Raw genomic sequence first — 24,894 nt, 5'->3', positions numbered from 1 at the left:
GGAGCTTCCTTCAGCGTGACTGGCTCCTCCGGGTACATTTTCTAAACTGAGTTTGGTAGGAGGAGCATAGAGGGAGGAGCCATCCCACACTATCAAATTTTTAAAGTGCCCATGGCTCCTAGTGGACCCGTCTATACCACATGGTACTAAATGGACCCCAGTATTCTCTACGACGTAAGAAAAATGGGGTCGTGGCCACAGAAAAGGGGCGTGGCCTCACGGTAAAGCCACGATCGCGAACAACGCCACCATTTCACGTCACTATGGGGGCATGGCCAGTGCTCTGTGAGCTGCTGGCATGCCCCATGTCCCTCCTGTCTCCATGAATAGACGTTGTGACAGAGCCTCCCAGCTGCCCCTCCAGCGCCCCCACGGGAGGGACAGCAGGACAGTCACAAATAAAACGGGACTGTCCCAGGAAAATCGGGACAGTTGGGAGGGATGCTTAATCACTAATCAGTGACAAATCTATTCCATGACTAGTGATATTGTCACTTTCTATGTGCATCACTAATAAAAATGTAACTTATATAATATACCCTCCAACATTTTACACATAAAAACTGGTACAAATTAAGAAAAGGGTAGATGCTAGATCCAAGTGGCCTAAGGGACCTATGATGTCAGAGGGAGGAGCCACATCACCAGGGGGAGGAGCTAGGCCAGTGGGATAGTTCTTCTACTATCCACGCCACCAACTATTACCTTTAGTAACCCGGTGGTGAGCGAAGCGGAGCAAGCCACCGAGCCCGAAGCGTGGCGAGCGTACTGTTCGGGCGTGGCTCCTCCCCATACTTGCCTACCTGACCCTCTCCATGAGGGAGAAAATGCTCTGTTCCAGGACTTTCCTGGTAATGTATGATTGCCATCACCTGTGGTGAAACACCTTTCTTATCAATTAACTAGCTCACCACAGGTGATGGCAATCCATTACATTACCAGGAAAGTCCAGGAGCAGAGCATTTTCTCCCTCATGGAGAGGGTCAGGTAGGCAAGTATGCTCCTCCCCCTGGTGACGTCAAAGGTCCCTTACCCCACTCCGATTTAGAACCAACCAAAACAAAAGGGTTGAGTCTATATCGGAGTGGCAGAAGGGATCTTGTGACGTACCTAGGGGAGGAGACACGTCACCAGGGGGAGGAGCTACGGGCGAACAGGGTACCCGAAAAGTACCCTCGCGGGCTCGCTTCGCTCGCCACGCTTCGGGCTCGGTGGCTCGCTCCGCTTCGTTCGCCACTTGATTACTAAAGGTAATAGTTGGTGGCGTGGATAGTAGAGGAACTATCCCGCTGGCGTAGCTCCTCCCCCCTTGTATCGTAACTCCTCCCCCAGACGGAAAGGGTCCCTTAGCCCACTTGATTCTACAATCTACCAAAAGAAAAGGGGTTGTGGGCACGCCCCATTTCTACTTTCAATGGAAATCTGGAGAGTCAAAAATCGCTACAAAGCCTTTTTGGCAGGTACAGAGCATAAATAAAAGGTACTGTACCTGCCAAAAAGGTAAGGTTGGAGGATATGTAATAACTTTCTATTAACCTACGCTATACGTCGGCGGCCATATTTCCGTAACCGAAACTTTAGTTAAAAAAAAATAGTCACCGAGAAAATGGCTGCTGCACGAGAGACATTTCATGTTTCCAAGCATTTGGTGTAGCTGTCGGAAGTTACGAATTTAGTCATACCCCGGTTCTGGCGGAAGTAGCGGGCGGGTTACCCGGTGCATGTTCCTGGCGGAAGTGCTGGGATGCGGAGTGTCGGTGCCGGCGGGTCCGGCGGGTGTAGGCCGCGGGGCCTGGGTGTGTGAGTGGCGGGTATCGGTGGGTAAGGGGAGCTCGGGCCTGCTAGAATCATGGCCACTCGCCGTCTGACCGACGCCTTCTTATTATTGCGGAACAATGCCGCCCAAAACCGGCACATTCTGGCCGAGCAAGTGAGTAATTCCAGCCGCACAGGGAGTGCGCGGAGCCTCGGAGCGGTGAGTCTCCGGCCCCGGGTGACCATATACTATATAGTGTCATCTGTAGCGCCTGTCTCCTGCTGCTGTGTGATATCATACACCTGTGTGTGTTATAATGAGCCCCGTGTGAGGATGAGCTGTGTGATGTCATACACCTGTGTGTGGGGATGAGACCTGTGTGATGTCATACACCTGTGTGTGAGGATGAGCTCCAGTGTGATGTCATACATCTGTGTGTGAGGATGAGCCCTGTGTGATGTCATACACCTGTGTGTGAGGATGAGCCCTGTGTGATGTCATACAACTGTGTGTGAGGATGAGCTTCTGTGTGATGTCATACACGTGTGTGAGGATGAGCCCCTGTGTGATGTCATACACCTGTGTGTGTGGATGAGCCCCTAGGTGATGTCATACACCAGTGTAACATTGTACATCTGTCAGGATGAGCCCCTGTGTAACATTATATACCTGTATTTGAAGAATGGCCTTGGTGTAATATTATACTCTGTGTTATGTGAGGAGGGTCCCTTGTGCATCATTATACAACCATTATACACCTTCACTTTTATATTCATGTAATGAGTGGGTGATCTCTGGCCCCAGGGTCATCATATACAATGTAATACCTCACCCATGTGCTCTGTAGTATTTGTTTTGTGAGTTGCAGTAAGATAATATTTGTAAGGCTATGATAATATCTACTATCGTTATATACTCATTCAGGTAATGGTGTTCTAGCACCTATATAATCTGCTGACTATAGTAACCTTGTTGTATTACTAGGCAGTGTGTAAATAGCAAGTGTTTCCATTACTGACATTTATACCCCTTTCACACCAGCACCCCTGAACACGTTTTTTTGGCACATGAACGCGCATAACCAATGTTCATGTGCAGTGTGGAAGGGGTCCAGGGTTGAAATACCTGGTCGAGTGACCCAGTATTTTAACCCTGCTCTTGAGCAGGGTTGAACACGTGTTCAACCCAGCTCACTGTGCGGTATGAACGGGAGCCCGGTCGATGTAACCTGTTTCCCGTTCATTCTCTATGTACGGGCGGCGCTTGGAGATCATGTGATCTCCCAGCGCCGTCACCGCTGACGTCAGCAACCCGGCAATATGCCGGGCTGCTGACTGTGGCGTGAAAGGTGCCTAAGGTGGGTTGCACCCTGGGAGCTCCCGTATCAGGCTCCCGGGTGCGACCTGCCTCAGGCGGTGTGAAAGGGGTATTACAGGCGAGAGTTGTATTTTGACCACAATAGTTATATAATGTTATTCCAGATTATTAATGTAGAACACAATGGAGGGAATTCAATTGTTATTGATCTCCTGTCTAAAGTGATGGGAGATGGCAGGGGTGATAATCAATTGATGCCCGTTATCGTGCCCAGTAGTGTTGGGTTTAGCCACGTAAAGCAGCTAAACCCGACTAAGTTAATGGGCGCAATTTCAAAAAGTGCCCTTTGGGCGCCCAAAGCGGTCACTTTTCTCGCATTTCTGCTTGCCGCCACGGGGGGCTGCAAGAGGAAATGTGTTTCCCCGTGGCTCAGCGCCCAAATGGAGCAACAATTGAATTGCACTTTTGGGCGCGATCTAGTGGCGGCCGCAGGGAGCAACAATTGAAGTCCCTCCTATGTTTCTTTAAATTGCATGTGGAAATGCCAGCTGTTGATCTAAATAGTTTTTAACTGATGTATCACTTTTTGATTATTCAATTACTGGTCGTGGTTATTTTTTTTAACATTTTTTATTAACTAGGAAATTGGGTACAGGCTGAAACTATAAATAGCCTTAAGTTGTAGTACACCCCAGCTTTGCAAAACAGATTGCGGGAAGCATTGTTTGTTTTGTAGCATACAGGTTTAAGACACTTGCTCTAAAAGAGTGAAATATTGCTATCACTTTCTTTGTACATTATGTTTTAAGGATCTTTGGTAAATTATTAGTGTTACACGCATTAGAGAGCTGCTATTGATATGTTTTAAGTAAAGTTGTCTCACTCTCAGGGATAACACTGTATACTTACAGATGACATATAAAGCCATCAGTAAACAGCCATTCAACTTGAATTTTCCATTTTCTTTGCTTTGTTTCCTGGCAGTTATGTGAAATGTAGACCTATGGTATGAAAGAGCTCTGTAGTTATTTTGTTTGCAGCCCTATAAATAAACCATTTCATACTGCAAAAAAATAATAATAAAATAATACGTATGTATGTATATGTGTGTGTGTATATCAGGGCTTGACCATTTTTTTTTTTTTTAAATCAAAGGAGCTAGGATTAAAGTGTAGGAGCCAGACTAAAGCCATGAAATTGGCACCGCAATACAGGCACACCCACATTTCTCCACTGGGATCTGCTTACTCCCTCCCTGCATAATTTGGTAGCCAGGCAGCAAAATCTAGGTTTATCTAGTTTGATAGGCTGGGGCATATTTACATTTTACTTAAGTCCAAGGTGTGTACACACGGTGAGATCCTTGCTATGTCCGATTTTGACTATGCTATTTCCCTTGAATACTCCCAGAGCACAGATTGTACAGATTTTGACTATCTGTGCATGAGATTTTGTCTGTGTACGATTTTGACGAAGTGCCAATTTTGACTATACTTTGTAGTAGATACTACACTAGATAGTTAAGATTGACTTGCCTGCACAGTCTATCTAGCCTTACGATACCAAACCCACAGGACCGCTCATCGGGATCGAATCTGTATTGCAAGCTGCCTAACACCTTGAGATAAGCACTAACTTTTCGTAAGAATTTGACTAAATCCGATAAGCCTGCTGTATGCACTAAACATACAGGAAAATGTATGCTTTGTGATAAATAACTGTAGAATGTATCATATGTGTAGTATAGAGTGCTAATGAAAAGAAATAGATTCTACTACAAATATAATATAATGTAGTTAGCAGTCGATGTAAATTTTCTCATCACAGCGACTTGATTCATTTAGGTTTGGACTAGCAGCTAATACCTCTTTCACACCAAAATCCCAGGTCCGACCCAGGATTTGGAACATAGGGAAAGATGTATTAAACCTGGAGAAGTGCTAAAGCAGTAATATGTGGAATGTGATAACGCACCAGCCAATCATTATGGGTTTGAAAAATTACAGTTAGGAGCTGATTGGCAGGTGCGTTGGCACCTTCCACTTATTACTGCTTTATCACTTCTCCAGGGACACGGCGGCTCTGATTTAAGTTCTTTCCGGGTTGGCGCTGTTTACACCGTGCACAGGTGCAGTGTTAACCGCTCTGCTGGCGCTTGGAGATGACATCATTTTCAAGCACTAGGAATCCGGCTATCCCTATGCTGTAAACGAGACCCGAGTTACCCTTTCACACTGCCCCTTAATCCGCGTTTTTCCCTTGTTCAACCCTGCAAGCTACCTGGGTTGGATTCTCTGGACCCAAGTAATTTTTGGGGGGGGGCTTTCACACCGAGCTGTGACCCGGGTTAATCGGAAGTAACCAGGGTTGAAGCGGCATTGCGAAAGGGGTATTAGTCACCAAAACATTACTGCAGGTACATGACTTGTGTGGATGCCTTTTTGATTGCCTCCAACTATATCCATCCTTTTTTTTTTTTTTGTGACACATTTGTAGACATTTGTTGACAACTGTGGACTTCATTGTAATTGTAAACACAGAATGTTTTGGAAATGTATAATTGTCCTTCATGAAAATGACACTTAGGGGTCGATCCAGTTAGATGCGGGTCTGCAAGTGCAAGTTAGTTTCATGAACCTTGCACACTTCACACAAATACACGGCGAGGATGAGCACATTTTCTACAAAATGCAACCTGAGAGAAGTGCATGAAAAAATTGGGGAGACCTTCCTGGACCCCAAAAAAGTAACAACTTTGTTAGCAGAACCATACAGAAGACTGTTAGTGGCATTAGGAAAGTGCTGGACGCTCGTAAAAGGTGTAAAATGGCTGATTTGTGCATCTTCATAAAAAAATGACAAGAAAGCAAATTTAATTTTGTTTAATTACAAACAAAATTAAAAGAAAATAGGGAAAAGTTGAAAAAATTGATTTTAGGGTAATTTGAGGCCACTTAATAAAAAAAAAAAAAAGGAAACCTGTATCGGTTAATAGAGCAAAGGAAATGTAATGACAGGATTTTGTGCTATTTCCTGAAGGACGAATTTACCCAAATAAATATCCACACATTTTACATATATTGTTCACAAGGCAAAGAAAAGTGTCAAAGTGAACCACCTTTTGTAAATATTACACACATAAAGTGCAACAGTTACAACAGGTTAATAAATTATCAAACACTCCTTGTTTGTACCCTATAGGGCTGGTGGTGTGTGCCTAAGTAGTGTGGTAAAGGTCCATGCAGGTAGGCCATTCAGCAGCACACCATTCAGCTTTACCCAAATATTTGAAGAGGGTCCTTAGACGTTCAGCAGTTCATCATAGCAATCAGCACAACGCGTTTCGGATCAAACAGGTCCTTTTTCAAGAATTGAATGGGACGTTTCATGTCGCGCTCATTACTTTGGTCGGCTTTATGCGGCTAAATCCGACCTTGGGCGTGACAAGTGAGATATAAAATTACAATTGAATATTCCCCACCTCTTTACATACTCATAACCTCTTTTAGCCTCCAATATAATCTCTATCCTAATGATATGAGGTGCGGGTTCCTGGACGAACTCTGAAGTTTTTTTTTTAAAGCGGCATGTTTTTGCCTAGTACATGATTGCCGCTTTAAAATAACATCCAAGTTCGGCCGGGAACTCGCACCTCCGACCAACTTCATTACATCCGGCCCAACATGCCTAAGACTGAGCTGATCATCTTCCCACCCTATTGCATAACCTCCCATACCACAATTCAATTATGTATGGACAGCGAAAACATCTTTTCTGGCCCCCAAGTGTGCTGTCTTTTTGAGTTATCCTTGGCTCCTCGCTCTCCTTCAAACAACACATTCAGTACCTTTCACAGTCCGGCCGTTTCCATCTCAAAAATATTTACAGGATCAAACTGTCTCAAGCCTGGAGACGTGATAAAGAAGTGATAAGTAGAAGGTGATAACGCACCAGCCAATCAACTTCTGTCATTTTTCAAAACCATAATGATTGGCTGGTGCGTTATCACCTTCTACTTATCACTGCTTTATCACTTCTCCAGGCTTAATACATCTGCCCCTCAGGTCTCAAGGCACCCTAAAGGCCAGTACACACTAAAGGGGGGTACACACGGAGAGATCCGTGCTTAAAATCTAAGCAATCTTGCTAGATTGCTTAGATTTTAAGCACGGATCTGCCGTGTGTATGCCCTCCAGCGATAGCGATGCGCGGCCCCGCGCATCGCTATCGCCGGTGCTAGATTGAGCCTGCATGCAGGCTCAATCTAGCGGGTCGCTCACTTCACCGTTGTGTGAAGTGAGCGGCTCCCCGTCGGCTTTCCCCCTCGCTCAGCACATCGCGCTGTGCTGAGCGGGGGGAGAGATGTGTGCTGAGCGGTCTGTGTTAAGATCGCTCAGCACACATCTCACCCGTGAGTACCCCCCTTCAGAGAGATGTGTGCTGAGCGATCTATCACAGACCGCTCAGCACCCATCTCTCCCCCCGCTCAGCGTAGCGCGATGTGTGCTGAGCGAGGGGGGACGGGAGGGCCGCTCACTTCAGCGATGTGCTAGATTGTGCCTGCCTGTAGGCCAATCTAGCACCTGCGATAGTCGCGTGGGACAGCGCATTGCTATCACTGGGGGGCATACACACGAGAGATCTGTTCTTAACTTTTAAGCAATCTAGTCAGATTGTGTAAGCACGGATCTCTCCGTGTGTGCCCCCCCTTAACCGTTCATGTTTTTATGTTACCCATAGCTGAGCACATATGGTTATATCAAAATGAATGAGGTACTAATTAAGTCACCTGTGCGCAACATGGATATCCTTAAAACTTGGACTGTTGGCGTGCCTTGAGGATGACGTTTGGGAACCATTATTGAAGTTGGTTGTGTGAAACTGTAAATAATATAGACATTTATGCATCAGAATTATAATACAACAAATCATCTTTTTCTCATTCATTTCTAATTGATTTATCTTTCAGTGCTTGGTCATCTGATCATTTAATCAGCAATACATATTTAACTGATTCATTTCCTTAAGGCATATTAAGACACAGTATTGGTGATTGCTACTAATCCGCATTGATGATCTGTATTCTCTCTCTCACACTACTTCTGTCTACCTCTTGCTCCTCCTGCCTTCCATCTGATGAATTGCATCCCAGGAGCTTGATGAGGTACAGTCACTGTTCCCTAACTTGACAATTTCCCTAATTGTTCTTTTTCTTTAAAAAGTATTTGATTTTAACAGTGATTTTTCTCCTCTAATGTACTGTCTCTATTTTGTATATTTTATTGTATTTGGACATTTTTTTTCTTGTTTTTCCACTTTTTTTTTACATGCCGTGTATGACAGTTACAATACAAAGTAGCAGATGTAGCCTGTCGCATAAGTAAGCAGATGATCCAAAAAATTGTGATAAAGTTGTCATGTGCTACAGATTCACCACCACTGTCAACCATGTGCTGTAATCAAAACAGGAGGTGTTACAGTAATTAATAGTAAATATTTTTTTTCTGGAGCAATTAATATTTAATTATACATGCACATTGCTTCCAGTCGCCCAGTCTATCTCTTCATTGGTGGCCTCATCTCCCCCGGCAGCATATAGCTCCTGGTCTGCTCCTGACACCTGGGAGACAACAGCTGACTGATTCCTTTCTAGCCATTCAGCCAAGGATGGGGTGTATACAGTGTACTTGGCACATATCCAGACGGGTGTCTTATTTGGTACACTCGTAGGAGACTTTATTTGTGCTACCAGCTGTGCTACCCTTTAACAGCTATTATCAACAGTTGTGTGTCCGCATTTAGTTATAGTGAATTCTGGTTATGCCTTGTGTACTGGAAGTCCCGCACTAAACCATTATGTGGAGAGCCACCTATTGATGGGGTAGTCCAAAATTAGACTGGGCCTTTAGGATACACAAGGGTCACATATTCTGTACAATGTGAGTTTAGTAAACCTAAATTAGATGGGTATTAACTTAGAGAAGTAGTAACCAATGTGATTATGCGACTGTTACAGAAATTGGATGTGCTGCATAGCAAGTTATCCATGCAACTCTTGTGTACTGTATAATATTTTAATATCGATCTGTTCTCCTTCAGATCGCAGATGACCGCATGGCCTTGGTCTCAGGCATTAGCTTGGACCCAGAAGCTGCCATTGGTGTAACAAAGCGTCTGACTCCCAAATGGGTGGATGGAATAGAAGAAGTAAGATGTACAATTTAACATTATTTGTTAGATCTTGTTGTCTTTGATTTGGTCATACATGTCCTGAGGACCCTTGACTGCATAGTTTTGATGGGGCTTGTTATCACTGGAACTCATGCAGTACTTCTAATCCCTTCCTCCCAGTCAACTCAGAGATGCGGACAGGAAGGCTACAGTGACAGTGGCTGCAGTAGACCAAATGGGAAATCCTTGTGTATGTCACCAGGGCGAGAATGAAAAGCTCACCATGTTCCAATGCTGTACAGCTGGAGGGCATAGGAATGGGGCCTCTGTACTTTCTTGGGGAGCAGAGGTTTTACAGAGTCTGTCTGTATGCCAGTGCCATGTTTTGTTTTATAACTTCTGTGTTGTCAGCAATATGTTTATATCATAAGGGAAAGTGATTAATATTTGTTACACTGAGCTTGCAATGCAGTTTTCCTATTCTTTTGTAATAGCCGTTTTATCTAGAGCAGGGATGGGAAACCTTTGGCCCTCCAGCTGTTGTTGAACTATACATCCCAGCATGCCCTGCAACATGTTTAGCATGACCAAATTGCAAAACTGTTGCAGGGCATTCTGGTATGTCTAGTTCTGCAACGGCTGGAGGGCCGAAGGTTCCCCATCCCTTATCTAGAGTGTAGTTTTGTATAGTTTCCCATGGTAGTGAAAATTGTACTTAACATGAAAAACTCTACCTGACTAAAGTAGTGCTGGAGGGAAACCTATAAACAGTTATTCATCACTTGGTTTTTATGTATTTATTTTTGTGTCTTCATTTAGTTTATAATGGACATATTGAGGGTATCCAATTATCCACGTCCATTTTCGCCTGGTGAAAATGGCAGGATATCGCGCTTAATGACCGATGGCGATAAGCCCTGTTGTCTTATTATAGGCCGTTTTTATCGGGCAAAAACGGCCCCGAGATCGCAAGATAACACATGGGATCTGGGATAAGTCCTCAATTCCATGTGTTATTGCGGCTTCTGCAGCCGCTCATTGTGCATTATACTTCGGGTGCCTGAGGCACCTGAAGCATAATCCGCAATAAGTGCCGGCATTGGGGGGAGGAGTGCGCCGCATCGGGGCTAATAGGATTGCCCCCGGCGATACAATTACACGCAGTCATCGACCGCAGGTAATTGGATACCCCTAATAGTCTGTTGATCTAGAATATATTTGGAAGTCCTAATTCTGCCTTTTTTTCTGGATGTTGTAGATCCAGTATGATGTCACGCGTATTAAACAGAAGATGAAGGAGCTGGCCAGTTTGCATGACAAGCACTTAAACAGACCCACGTTAGATGACAGCACAGAGGAGGAGCACACTATAGAAATCAGTACTCAGGAGATCACACAGGTAACGTGGAATGATACTGTGCAACGAAAAACTGTTGCCTGCTATTACTCTAATTTCATACCCTGTCTTGTAGATGTTCCACCGGTGTCAGAGAGCAGTGCAGACCTTACAGAGCCGAGCACGGCACTGTACAGAACAGGAGGAGCGTGTGTTACGGAATGTAGTGTCTTCCCTGGCGCAGTCTCTCCAGGACCTCTCCACAAACTTCAGACATGCTCAGTCTGGCTATCTCAAAAGTAAGGATGGTCTTTTCCATGTTTTTTTATTTTTATAATATGGTTCTAATGTATGACCAGCCTGTTTGTGAAAGATTTATTTCTGTCCCAATATACTGTCTACATGAGATTGCAGTCTACTTTGTGAAAGGAACTCTTACAATTGCAAACTGTAAAACAAGCTTTGTAGTAAATTAAATACTCTGTAGTAGACATCTCTTAATGGGTTACAAGAGCAGTAATCTCTACTAACCTCTTATACAGATACAGCGGTTGGTGGGTGAGAGTAATCATAATGATTTAGCTAAATATATCGATGTGCTGAAAGCAGAGACAGTGATTGGTATCAGAAATGCTGGTCTTTGACTGACAGAGGTTTTCCAATAACAAAGGATCCGTTCACTCCCTATCACAACATTAGACTTTAACTATACTCTAATCTAGCCCTGATTTCATTTGTATTGCTGTAACTCCATGCTAACCTTCATTTTACCTGTAGGGGTAAAAAATCGAGAGGAAAGATCTAAACATTTCTTTGACACCTCTGTCCCCCTCATGGATGATGGAGAGGATAATACATTGTATGATCGGGTAAGAAGCAGAGCTTGTATTTACTGCAGTACAAGCTTATAATCGCCTCTGTATAGCAGATCCAGCTATTTTGTGAGCTGAACAGTATGCAGCTTATTTATTAATTGAGATTCCGTTTCATCAGTCAGTGGTTCCTATTAGTTTGGTAGAATTTAGTCTTTTGGTGCCTCCGTGAAATGATAAGTATTACAAAGTGAATAGGCTGCATCCGTATGGATATTGGTTCTGTCTGAAAACCATCCCTCTGTGTGTAGGAAAGAAGTGAATTCTCTTTTTAGTCTGAATAGACTCTACCTAGATTACTCGGCCAGTGTAAGTAATGAATCATTACATGGAAGCAGGTTTTAAAATTAGGATGTTCTTGCAAAAAATATGAGCTATGTAAAGAATTGTAACAAGTTTAATGGGGAAAATGTATTTGAAGCCAGCTTTATTCTGTGAAACAGGTGTATGAGGTATGCAACACACAGACTTTTATTCATCTGTGTCCCCCTTCCTAAGAAACATACAATAGTGTTCACTCTAGGGTGAATGTGTCCCGTAGCAAGGGTGCATTTTCATCTGCAGGCTTAGGGCCTGTTTCTGAGTTGCAGACAATGGTGATGTTGTAAAACCCATTGGATACATGTATTTGGTATTTCCGCGTGTACAGGCGATAAAAGTGGGTGTTTTAGTCCAATGTGCCATTCAGAGGAGTTTTATGCCATTTGTATAAACTCAGAAACCATTAGTCACAAACACAAAATCACCCCTTCACAGATTTTACATAACACTTCAGAAAGTGTTCTTTACTGTAAAGCAGTGGAAATAGGTAGTATGTTGATGAAACAAATTATTATTTAGACCTGATGATTTTATTTTGATTGTGAGCTATATCTGCTTTGAATTTCAGCACGTTAAGGTCTTTAAAAAACAATCACACATGCCAGGGTGCAACTATTATACTGCTCTCTGTGATTAGTGCAGCCACTGAGAGACTGCACACTTTGCTCTGACACTTTTCCTTACTGTGTCCAGGAATTCACAGATGATCAGCTTGTTTTAGTGCAGCAGAATGCATTGATGGTGGAGGAACGGGAACGAGAGATTCGGCAGATTGTACAGTCCATCTCTGACCTGAATGAGGTCTTCCGGGACCTGGGTTCAATGGTGGTAGAGCAGGTAACTGGCACTCCTTTTTGTTGTCTAGTACAGGTTGAGTATCCCATATCCAAATATTCCGAAATACGGAATATTCCGAAATACAGACTTTTTTGAGTGAGAGTGAGATAGTGAAACCTTTGTTTTTTGATGGCTGAATGTACACAAACTTTGTTTAATACACACAGTTATTAAAAATATTGTATTAAATGTCCTTCAGGCTGTGTGTATAAGTTGTATATGAAACATAAATGAATTGTGTGAATGTAGACACACTTTGTTTAATGCACAAAGTTATAAAAATTATTGGCTAAAATTACCTTCAGGCTGTGTGTGTATAAGGTGTATATGAAACATAAATGCATTCTGTGCTTAGATTTAGGTCCCATCACCATGATATCTCATTATGGTAGGCAATTATTCCAAAATACGGAAAAATCCCATATCCAAAATACCTCTGGTCCCAAGCATTTTGGATAAGGGAGACTCAACCTGTAATACCTTTTTATTAAAGCCATCTTGCTGAAGTGACTTCCAATATGCATTTCAGGGTACGGTTTTGGACAGAATTGACTATAATGTGGAGCAATCCTGTATTAAGACAGAGGATGGGCTGAAACACTTGCAAAAGGTGCGTAGTCCTTGTTATGTTCTGTGGGATACATTATATGTTAAAATTTTTATACAGCAACTTGAAGATTATTAGGGGAAAAAAACGAGTTTTATGGTAAGAACTTGCCTTTGTTAAAACTCTTTCTGCGAGGTACACTGGGCTCCACAAGTCTGGACAATGGAGTGTAGAGTAGGATCTTGATCCGAGGCACCAACAGATTCAAAGCTTTGACTGCCGAGGCACCAACAGACTCAAAGCTTTGACTGTTCCCAGAATGCACAGCGCCGCCTCCTATATCACCCCGCCTCCCAGCACAAGAGCTCAGTTTTAGTTAACCAGCCCAATGCAGTAGCAGGAAAAGAGACGACAACGGTTAGTAGCCACATATACCACACTCTCATGACAAGAGAAGTGTCAGCGGCTAATGCCATATCAACCCAAAGAAGCTAAGTGCGTCGGGGTGGGCGCCTTGTGGAGCCCAGTGTACCTCGCAGAAAGAGTTTTAACAAAGGTAAGTTCTTACCATAAAACTCGTTTTCTGCTGCGGGGTACACTGGGCTCCACAAGTCTGGACAATGGGGATGTCCTAAAGCAGTTCCTTATGGGAGGGGACGCACTGTAGCGGGCACAAGAACCCGGCGTCCAAAGGAAGCATCCTGGGAAGCGGCCGTATCGAAGGCATAGAACCTTATGAACGTGTTCCCGGAGGACCACGTAGCCGCCTTGCACAATTGATCAAGGGTCGCACCACGGTGGGCCGCCCAAGAAGGTCCAACAGACCGAGTAGAATGGGCCGTAATGTGAGCAGGAGCTGACAGACCAGCCTTCACATAAGCATGTGCAGTCACCATTCTAATCCATCTGGCCATGGTCTGCTTGTGAGCAGGCCAGCCACGTTTGTGAAATCCAAACAAAACAAAGAGAGAATCAGATTTTCGAATAGAAGCAGTTCTCTTCACATAGATACGGAGAGCCCGTACCACATCCAAAGACCGCTCTTTGGGAGACAAATCAGGAGAGACAAAGGCTGGAACCACAATCTCCTGATGGAACAAAGAAACCACCTTAGGTAAATATCTGGGACGAGTCCTAAGAACCGCCCGGTCACGGTGAAAAATCAGATATGGGGAACTACAAGACAAGGCACCCAGATCCGACACTCTTCTAGCAGAGGCAATAGCCATCAAGAACACCACCTTAAGGGAAAGCCACTTAAGGTCAGCTGAACCAAGAGGTTCAAATGGAGGCTCCTGCAACGCCTCCAAAACCACCGACAAGTCCCAAGGAGCCACAGGCGGGACATAGGGAGGTTGGATACGCAACACACCCTGAGTGAAAGTATGAACATCAGGTAAAGTGGCAATATTTCTCTGAAACCACACCGACAAGGCAGAAATATGAACCTTGAGGGAGGCCAGACGCAGGCCTAAATCTAGGCCCTGCTGCAGAAAAGCCAAAAGTTTGGCTGTACTAAACTTGGAAGCGTCATAATTGTTAGATGCGCACCAAACAAAGTATGAATGCCAGATTCTATGGTAAATCCGAGCAGAAGCCGGTTTCCGGGCCCGCAACATAGTTTTAATGACCTCTTCAGAAAAACCCTTAGCCCTCAAGACGGAAGCTTCAAGAGCCACGCCGTCAAAGATAGCCAGGCTAGGTCCTGGTAGACACAAGGGCCCTGAATGAGGAGGTCTGGGCGTTGTGGAAGTAGACGTGGACGCTCTGACGATAGGCATTGCAGGTCTGAGAACCAGTGCCGTTTGGGCCACGCTGGAGCTATGAGAAGCACATTTCCTTTTTCTTGCTTGAACTTCCGAATTACCCTGGGCATGAGTGACACCGGAGGGAACACGTACGGCAGCCGAAACCTCCACGGCACCGCCAGCGCATCCACGAATGCTGCCTGAGGATCCCTTGTCCTTGCTCCGAAGACCGGAACCTTGTGATTGTGTCGAGACGCCATCAGATCCACATCTGGAACACCACACCTTTCCACGAGGAGTTGAAACACTTCTGGATGGAGGACCCACTCGCCGGCATGCACGTCCTGACGACTGAGAAAGTCTGCTTCCCAATTCAGGACTCCCGGAATGAATATTGCCGGTAGATGGCGTTCGCCCACTGTAGAATCCGTGAGGCTTCCTTCATTGCCAAACGGCTTAGAGTGCCACCTTGATGATTTATGTAAGCCACTGTGGTGGCGTTGTCCGACTGTATTTGAACAGGACGGTTCTGAATTAAATGCTGGGCCAGGTTCAACGCATTGAAGACCGCCCGCAACTCCAGAATGTTGATCGAGAGGAGAGATTCCTCCTTTGTCCACCGACCCTGTAAGCGGTACTGCTCGAGCACCGCGCCCCAACCTCTTAGACTGGCATCTGTCGTCAACAGGACCCAGTTGGATATCCAGAAGAGATGGCCCCTGCACAATTGTTGGTCCTGGAGCCACCAGAGCAGCGACAGACGGACCTCCGGAATCAATGAGATCATGTGAGACCTGATCCGGTGAGGCAGGCCGTCCCACTTGGCTAGAATCAGCTTCTGGAGGGGGCGAGAATGGAATTGAGCATACTCCACCATGTTGAATGCTGACACCATGAGGCCCAGCACCTGCATAGCCGAATGTATCGACACTTGCGGATGAGAAAGGAAGCAACGAATCCTGTCCTTAAGCTTCAGGACTTTCTCCTGAGACAAGAACAACCTCTGGTTGTGAGTGTCTAACAGCGCTCCCAGGTGCACCATGCTCTGAGCAGGGACCAGGGAGGATTTCTTTCAGTTGATGAGCCACCCGTGGGCTTTTAGAAACCGGACCGTCATATCCAGATGACACAGGAGAAAATCTGGGGAATTTGCCAGGATTAACAAGTCGTCCAGATACGGCAGTATCCTGACCCCTTGACGGCGGAGTACCACCGTCATCACCGCCATAACTTTGGTGAAGACTCGCGGAGCCGTTGTTAAACCAAAAAGGTAACGCCTGAAACTGGTAATGGATGTTGCCAATAGCAAACCTCGGGTATTGTTGATGTGACACTGCTATAGGAATATGCAGGTAAGCATCCTGTATGTCCAGGGAGACCATGTAGTCCCCAGGTTCCAAGGCCAGAACTATAGAGCGAAGGGTTTCCATACGGAACTTGGAAATCTTCACAAACCTGTTCAATGCCTTGAGGTTGAAAATGGGCCGGGAGGACCCATTCGGTTTCGGGACTAGAAACAGCGGAGAATAGTACCCCCGGCCCCTCTGAGCAAGAGGCACCTGTACTACGACTCCTGTATCCAGGAGGGTCTGTACCACCGAGTGTAGAGTTTTTGCCTTTGTCCGGTCCAAAGGGACGTCTGTCTGGCAAAATCGATGAGGGGGTCGATTTTTGAAGGCAATAGCGTAACCTCGAGTGACGACTAACCGTACCCAGGCATCTGAAGTGGTCTTCAACCATTCCTGGGTATACCCTAGAAGCCGGTCTCCCACCCTGGGATCCCCCAGGGGGAGGCCCGCCCCGTCATGCGGCAGGCTTATCGTCTTGGCAGCTGGCTGACGGGCAGCCCAGGCTCTTTTGGGCTTTGGCTTACCAGGTTTGGAAGTGCGGGCCTGCTTATGGTACGCCTGACCTTTTGCTTTACCTGAAGGACGAAAGGGTCGAAAGGACGTACCTTTAGCCTTCGACACAGAAGGAGCGATATTAGGTAGACGGGCAGTTTTGGCAGTAGCCAAGTCAGCCACTATCTTATTTAAGTCCTCCCCAAACAGAATATCTCCCTTGAAAGGGAGTACCTCCAGGGTTTTTCTAGAGTCCAGATCCACAGACCAGGATCTCAGCCACAATATCCGGCGAGCCAGGACTGACGTAGTAGATGCCTTGGCTGCCAGGATACCGGCATCAGAAGCCGCCTCTTTAATATATCGAGAAGCTGTGACAATATATGACAAGCATTGTCTAGCATGGTCAGAGGAGATTTCAGCTTCTAACTCGAAGGCCCATGCTTCAATAGCCTCAGCAGCCCATGAAGCTGCAATAGTAGGCCTTTGTGCAGCACCCGTGAGGGTGTAAATCGCTTTTAGACAACCCTCCACACGTTTATCCGTAGGCTCCTTCAGAGACGTGACGGTAGTGACAGGTAGAGCTGAGGAAACCACCATCCTAGCCACATGCGAGTCCACTGGAGGAGGTGTTTCCCAATTCTTAGACAGCTCTGGCGCGAGGGGATAGCGAGCCAGCATCCTCTTTTGAGGCACAAACTTCGTACCCGGGTTTTCCCAGGGTTCCTGACGTATATCCACTAGGTGATCAGAGTGAGGTTAAACCTGTTTAACCACCTTCTGACGCTTGAACTTTTCTGGTTTCTTAGGAAGCACGGATGGCTCGGGATCATCCGTAATCTGCAGAATTAACTTAATTGCCTCCAAAATGTCAGGAACATCCACATGTGAACTACCCTCCCCATCAGCCGTATCTGAGTCAGAACTTGTGGGGTCAGTGTAAGTGCCGTCCTCATCAGACGAGGTGTCAGTGGCAGCAGTGGATTGTGAGGAGACGAGCTCTCGCTTAGAGGACCTCTTGGACTTAGGCGAGCGTTGGTCAGACTTTTTAGTAGTCAAGGACTGGTTCAACTTCTTTAATTGAGCAGATAAATCGTCCGCCCACGGCGGGTTAGCTGCAGGGCCCACATACGGTTGTACCGGCATTGGGGGTCCCATAGGGGGTGTTAGTTTATGAACTAGCGTATGCAGAAGCGTGGAAAAAGCGGCCCACGGTGGGTCATTATGTGCTTCCGTTGCCACAGTCCCACTGGGGGGCAAGGAGCCCCCAGAACCAGAGCCCACAGCTGCTATATTCTCCTCATATGTGCCTGTGGCTTCAGCAACACCAGCAGTGTGTTCCGCCTCAGAACCGTTACCCTCAGAAGCAGACATGATATAACTTGCAGTATGAGGTAACACAGTACAATTATCAGCAGCACAATATCCCAAACCCCTGCGCAGTGTAGTCAGCACTAGCAGAGATAAAGGAGAGATATGGTGACCAAATCACAGAGAAAAATACGTAATACAGTATATCTTTGTGCAAATCCTGTATTAGATAACACCTGACGCACCAAGCCCCCTCAGGTTATAGAATATAGGGATAACAAGTTGAGTGAAAGACACGAGATGGACAACACTCGGCTATCAAATGCACACACAGAAGGTCACAGTTTGTACAATGCAGAGGTTATTGCAGACAATAATACTGCACTGGACTAGCTTACACAGCTATATAACAGTAGGTATAACAGTACACAGTAAGAACTGGATGTATATCACAGGGTAATTGTACTATAAAACCCTGACTAAATGCACTCTTTCTTAACTATCACTGTCTAAAAAGGCAGGTAGAATACTTAAGTGTCATGTAAAGTCACAGCGCTGACAACCAGACGGCTTTACATAGGAGGATTTGCCCAAGCAGTCCCAGGAACAGTGAGCTAAGGGATAATGGCTCCGCAGACACTGACTGGGAGTGAGGAAAAGACAGATTTGCAGCTCCAGGGCGGGAGCATTTGCGGGAAATGGCGCCCTGGAGCTGGGGGAGGGGCTTCAGGTCCAAGCTCTATCCCCCTGCTGGCAAAACCACCGGGTACTGTGGGCGATATAAGAAGTGGTTTAGAGAGAGAACCTGATCTGCGCCCATGCCCTGGTGATCTAGTGGGATCGCCTGTACTGCCACAGTGTCCACCGCCAGCGCGCGCGGCCAACCTCCCACTGACCGCGCCGGATCGCGATAAAGACCGGGTTCCGTGAGCGGGACCCACTTACCACCTCCCGAAGCGCGGCCACGCGATCCTGGAGAGCCCCAGCCGTGTGTGTCTAACAAGAAGAAAACCGGAGCCTCCGCTGTAGGTACCCGGCAACCAGGGCTCGGGAGTGTACAGCGCCGCTGGGGAGAGCTGGAGCTGCAGCCGTGAATGTCACAAAACATTTACCCCCGCTGCTGCCCTTGAAGTCTTCACTTTTTACCTCATAAAAAGCTTTTCTCAGGGCTGCTTGGAGCAGCCCCTCTGTTAAGTGCCTGCTTACTGCAGCACCAACTGACAAACTGAGCTCCTGTGCTGGGAGGCGGGGTGATATAGGTGGTGGCACTGTGCATTCTGGGAACAGTCAAAGCTTTGAGTCTGTTGGTGCCTCGGATCAAGATCCTACTCTACACCCCATTGTCCAGACTTGTGGAGCCCAGTGTACCCCGCAGCAGAAAAACCTTTAACTGCTATACTGTGCTGTACTGATTAAATATAAGGAGAATTGCACTATTTAAAACTAAGAATTTAAATCTTTAAATGAGTCTTACAAGTTTTAGAACTCATGTTCACTTATTTGTTGTTTGTTTAACAATCCTTGTCCTGTCTTCCCAAATATTAAAAATGAGTAACATTCTATTTTTTTTTTTAGACTCAATCGTTTTGAGATGCACTTAGTTTCATTATTAGGTACTGTGGGGCACATTTATCATAGATCACATTTGCAGTGCGATCTGGATGCGGTATTAGCGCTCAAGATCGCATTGCAGAATGCGATCACTTTGGGGGATTGTATTATCCTGCACCCACAAGGACAGGGGAGTCTGTCCTTGCAATGTGCTGTAAGGGCTACAAAGGCTTCTGCACATGTGCGGTCCCGCTAACTGCACATGCACAGCGGCCGTTTCCGACGTAGAGTTCCAGGGGATCCCTCCAGAACTACATCCGCGATCTGTAACCCATAAACCTTAATAGGCTGCTGCAATTTGCAGATGGTGGTAGCGGCGGGGTCTATTTTGGGAATGCTTTGCATTCTGGAATTGATAACTGGCAGCATTGGAGATATCTGTTGCAGTCTCTCGGTCATGCATTCAAGGGATACTTCATATTTGCTGTTAACCCATGAAAACGGGGTTTCGGGGATTAAGCTGCAAATACACAATGATAAATGGGCCCCTAATTTACCTAAGGATATACCAATCACTAACTCACTGCCAGTCAACACACCATTTTTTTGAGTGCATGCATCAGTGATGTCACTTGGAAATTGTAGTCCTGTGAATAGTGCTTCAGCTTAAAGAATAGCTGCCTCCACTACATGTGGGTAACTGGTAGATTGTTTCTACCACCCCAACCGTGCATGTTTCAGAATGTCCTTATAATGCTGTGAAAATAGATCTCTGAGCCACTTGTGCTCATGTAAGGATAGAACCTTTAATATTTTCCCACATTCTGATCACGGTAGCTGATATTCAGGTTTAACCCCTTCAGTGGAGGGTTTTCAATTTGAAAACACACACTGGGGTGTGTTTTTAAATTGAAGCGGGGGAAGGTGGGGGGGGGGATGGGGCAGCGCGAGGTAATCGCCTGGTGATTGCCCGCGGGCATCGCCAGCACCAGCGCTGATTCCCGGCCGTCTTGCAGTGCCAGGGGATTGGCATAAGCCTGCCCCCCGGTCAAGAGAAGTCCGGGGGGGCGGGCTAAACTCCATACTGGAGTATGCTGATTCCCAGGCGCCGTGCATACTGCACGGCTGTCCCCGGGGGAATCAATCAGTAGTATGCCTGGAAATCTTCCGGGCATACCACTGGAGGGGTTAATTGCAGGATTACTTTCTCCGACTCTGGTTATTTAATTACATTTCTCTCTTGTTTTACAGGCAGAGCAGTACCAAAAAAAGAACCGCAAGATGCTTGTCATTTTAATTCTGTTTGTCCTTTTGCTTGTTCTAATTGTTGTGCTAATTGGTGTAAAGTCCTAATTAGGTCATTCTTCATTTTATTATTATTGGTTTGGATCCAAATTTGTTCTTGTTTTCTGTCTGTGTCCAGAAGAACCTGTAAAGTTACCATTTATTTCTGCCAAGGAACCTGAAAATACTGTTGATGCTTCAAGAAGTTAATTCCCATATCTGGTTCTAATCTCCAGTATTATGGACCAAAGCTGTGCTAACCTTGGCATTGTGCACTACTTATTTGTATTGAACACTATTGCTTCCTATTGCTTTGAGAATGGAGGTCAGGAACAGACTTGTACCTACCTGTACGGGTTACAAGTCATGGCCAACAAGTGAATACTGGCACCAATCCATTGTCAATCCAAATTTAGGGTGGGGGAGGGGGGTTGGATCTGCTTCTCAGGTTTCGCATACTTGACGTGTTTTGTACATCGGGGGATGGAAGTTGCTGGGGATTCCCGCACTAAACATTGACGCACACTGTTCATTCATTTCATTGTCTTTAATACTAGAGTGTATTTACACAGTCTGTTGTTGCTCAACACATTGGTTGCAATCATTAGTATGCAGCCTATTTATTTGGTACTAAAGATATCACTGAGACAAGAGGGATAAGTGGCTCAATAAGCAGAATATTGATTGTTTAGGCAACGGTTGCACTTTAATTTGGAAAATATACTCTAAATATTGTAGGGAGCCACTTCTAACATTCAAAGATATTTGTAATTGTATCCAGTTATTGAAGAACTTGATATTTGATATTATGCTGCTGAAGGATGAACAAAGCAATCATGCGTGAGACCTGATTATGTTGTTGGTGAATACCAGGAGACAGGAATACTGCTGTACATCCAAGAGAAGTTTTCCTGGCGTCATCATACATTTGTAAAGCGTTTCACCTTCTCACATTCTGTGGACTGGAGTCAGTATTGAGATATTCGGCGGTATTCAATTCTTTTCACCCCCTTCCACACCCATTCTGTTTCTGCTGACGGGCATGGTATAATCATTTCAGCTCGCTACCCCAAGGGTAGCGAGGGCGCCCAACCCTTACACAGGTAAACCTGATTACTATGGACACTATAGATAATGGGGATTACTTTAGAGAGGAGATTGGGCATGATATATCATTTGAATACTACCCTTGAGTTCACTAGATGCTTCCCTGATATCACCAGTTCTTCATGAAATGATGTGACCTAACTTTATGGATATTGGGTGACTGGACCGAATCGCTGCCTCTGCTGTGAATATGCATGTGGTATGCTTTAACTGTTTGAATATGCAGCCCTGCCCCACCCCTGCTTTACTCTTAAGGTCCCTATACACTACCGCGACATGGCCGTCTGACATGTCACGGGCGATCACCCCCGGCGGGCAGGATCACCCAGGATACATCGTATGCTGTCCTTTTGCATACGATGTATCTTGGGCGATCCAGGCCGATCCCAGCCACACCTGCGGGGTCGGACCGGATTGAATGTGCAGCACATTCACTCTGGAGGTTCCGATCCGATGCTCATGTGAGCGCGCATCGGATCGGAAAACGCCTCCAAAATGCCCGATTTCATCCGATATATCGTGCCAAATGCCCGAAATCGGATGAAATCGGGCATTATCGTCCTAGTGTATGTAGCCCTTTTATTACTGAGGTTTACCCTTTCATTTTATTTCTAAGAAATTTGTGGAATTGTTGGTTGGTCTGAGAAGCTGATGTTAACAATTTGTAAATACTGTTATAATAAAGAGAGTTCTATTATTTATCATGAAGAGGACCAGTACAAAACAACACAACCAATCTTTTCTTTTATTGCAAAAAAGCTTACAGATCCGTTAAAAGAAACATCATTGCATTTCCCTTTGTTTTTTACTGCTGCTCTTTGTGGTTGCAAATAATGAAAAGAAATGTTTGTTTTTAAATCTTACTATTGTGCAGATATTGTTCTTCCTACAAATATCAGAGAGGAGCAGTTGAGATTTTGTGTATATTTGTAATTTATAATACAAAATATGTGAGGCCCTTATTTTAGTGAGAAGGTAGGTTTATGTTATATGTTGTCTCCTCTGTAAAATATGTACAATATGGGGAAATTCTCAGTGCATGCGAGGTATAATGTCCTATGCAGCTCAGCCCTGTGGAGTGCATGTTTTATTTTACTGGTTGGTTTACTTCTCAAACCCATTTCTCTGTCATTCTCTTACCACTCATTTTTGCTATTAAACTGTTGGAGTGATTGTCTATTTAATGACTGTGTCTAATTTTGATCCTTCCCCCAATGATAAAGAAAGGAGTACCTGATGGTATAGTCTGTCAGGAATCAGCAAAGAGTTGGTACTAAGGGGTATAAAGGGCCCCATACACTACAACAATATGTCTGAGGCTGAAGTCGGAGGCGATTTCCCTTAAACTGCCCGGCAGCTTCCCGAGCAGCAGGATCGCATACGATACATCGTATGCGGTCCTTTTGCATACGATGTGTCATATGCGATCCCAGCCATGCCTGTGGGGTCGGACATGATCGTTAATGCAGCACATTCAATCTAGGGGATCCGAACCGATGCTTACGGGAACGCACATCGGATCAGATCAGATTTCACCCGATATATTGGCCCGAAATCGGATGAAATTGGGCATTATTGTGCTAGTGTATGGGGCCCTTAAGCCTTGGAGATAGATATAGAACAAGCCATTCAGCTTTTAACTGTCATGTTACAGGTAAAAAGATTTATCAAGCCTTGGAGAGTGATAAATTGCACAGTGATAAAGTACCAGCTCCTAACTGCCATGTTACAGGCTGTGTTTGAAAAATGACAGTTGGTAGCTGATTGGCTGGTGCTTTATCATTTGTGCAATTTATTACTCTCCAACGCTTGATAAATCTGGGCCAGGCCATGGAACAAAATGTATTAAGCTTTAAAAAGTGATAGAGTGGATATGGATAAAGAGTGATAAATGTTCAGCCAATCAGCTCCTAACTGTCATTTTTTCAAACATATCCTGTTACATGGCAGTTAGGAAGCACTAGATCACTTGTTAAGGCTTAATGCATTTGGGCCTCTGTTTGAAAAATGACGGTTAGGAGCTGGTTGGCTGGTAATTTATCTCTGCCCACTTTATCGCCCTCTGAGGCTTAGTACATGCAGGTAGATTTATTATACCCGCACATATAATGCGGGTATAACGCGTCCTGCAGGAAGAGGCAGCAATGAGATGTATTAACATCTCTGATGCCAAAGTGGGGGAGTGAAAATCCGGTGATTGCTGCTAGACCCCCCTCCCCCACAGCCCATCAGCCTAGTGTTGATTCTCTGTGTCTCTCACCCTGGCTGGCTCACTTGGCATTTATGAAATCTAGCTATTATCGCAAGCTCTCCAGTGCAACTGCAGCCACCACAGCCAGGGACATTAGGAGAACATGTTCCCCATTTAATCCAATCATAGGTCTACAAGTCCAGGTTACTAAAAAAAAACAGCACAATTTGAAGTACAGATAATAGTTCAAAAGTATGAACAACCAGCAAATACTTTTCTCTTGCGTCCTAGAGGATGCTGGGGACTCCAAAAGGACCGTGGGGTATAGACGGGATCCGCAGGAGCTTGGGCACACTGAAAAGACTTTAACTGGGTGTGAACTGGCTCCTCCCTCTATGCCCCTCCTCCAGACCTCAGTTAGACTTTGTGCCCAGGACTGACTGGACACTCACTAGGGGAGCTCTCCTGAGTTTCTCTAGAAAAGACTTTTGTTAGGTTTTTTTTTTTGTCAGGGAGACCTGCTGGCTACAGGCTCCCTGCAGCGAGGGACTGAGGGGAGAGAAGTCAGACCTACTTCTACTTAGTTTAAGGGCTCTGCTTCTTAGGCTACTGGACACCATTAGCTCCACAGGGTTCGATCACTTGGTGCGCCTAGCTGCTTGTTCCCGGAGCCGCGCAGTCACCCCCCTCTCAGAAGACAGAAG

General features: G+C 45.4%; 1 protein-coding gene across 2 annotated transcripts; it reads left to right on the top strand.

Annotated features, from left to right (window-relative positions):
• The first annotated feature begins 1,606 nt into the window (after positions 1-1,606).
• On the top strand, positions 1,607-23,183 carry STX16 (syntaxin 16). Of its 2 annotated transcripts, none has more exons than XM_063959394.1 (8): positions 1,607-1,930; positions 9,173-9,280; positions 10,503-10,643; positions 10,717-10,879; positions 11,358-11,449; positions 12,467-12,610; positions 13,140-13,220; positions 20,860-23,183. In XM_063959394.1, exons 1-8 carry the CDS (start codon positions 1,850-1,852, stop codon positions 20,959-20,961), a joined length of 912 nt encoding a protein of 303 aa, XP_063815464.1. In that variant the 5' UTR covers positions 1,607-1,849; the 3' UTR covers positions 20,962-23,183. The 2 variants fall into 2 exon arrangements, with proteins under 2 accessions (XP_063815464.1, XP_063815463.1); XM_063959393.1 differs by having other exon boundaries at positions 1,607-1,975.
• Positions 23,184-24,894: the final 1,711 nt, after the last annotated feature.

Source organism: Pseudophryne corroboree, chromosome 3, assembly GCF_028390025.1.
Source record: "Pseudophryne corroboree isolate aPseCor3 chromosome 3, aPseCor3.hap2, whole genome shotgun sequence".
NCBI classification, from domain to species: Eukaryota; Metazoa; Chordata; class Amphibia; order Anura; family Myobatrachidae; genus Pseudophryne; species Pseudophryne corroboree.
The sequence above is the reverse complement of the archived record's forward strand: the minus strand, read 5'-3'. Positions and strand labels throughout refer to the sequence as shown.

Coding starts and splice junctions, on each gene's coding strand:
- STX16 (XM_063959393.1), top strand. CDS start 1,850: ATGGCCACTCGCCGTCTGACCGACGCCTTCTTATTATTGCGGAACAAT. Junction 10,880..11,357: donor TCAGTCTGGCTATCTCAAAA/GTAAGGATGGTC, acceptor TTTTACCTGTAG/GGGTAAAAAATCGAGAGGAA. Junction 12,611..13,139: donor GTTCAATGGTGGTAGAGCAG/GTAACTGGCACT, acceptor TATGCATTTCAG/GGTACGGTTTTGGACAGAAT.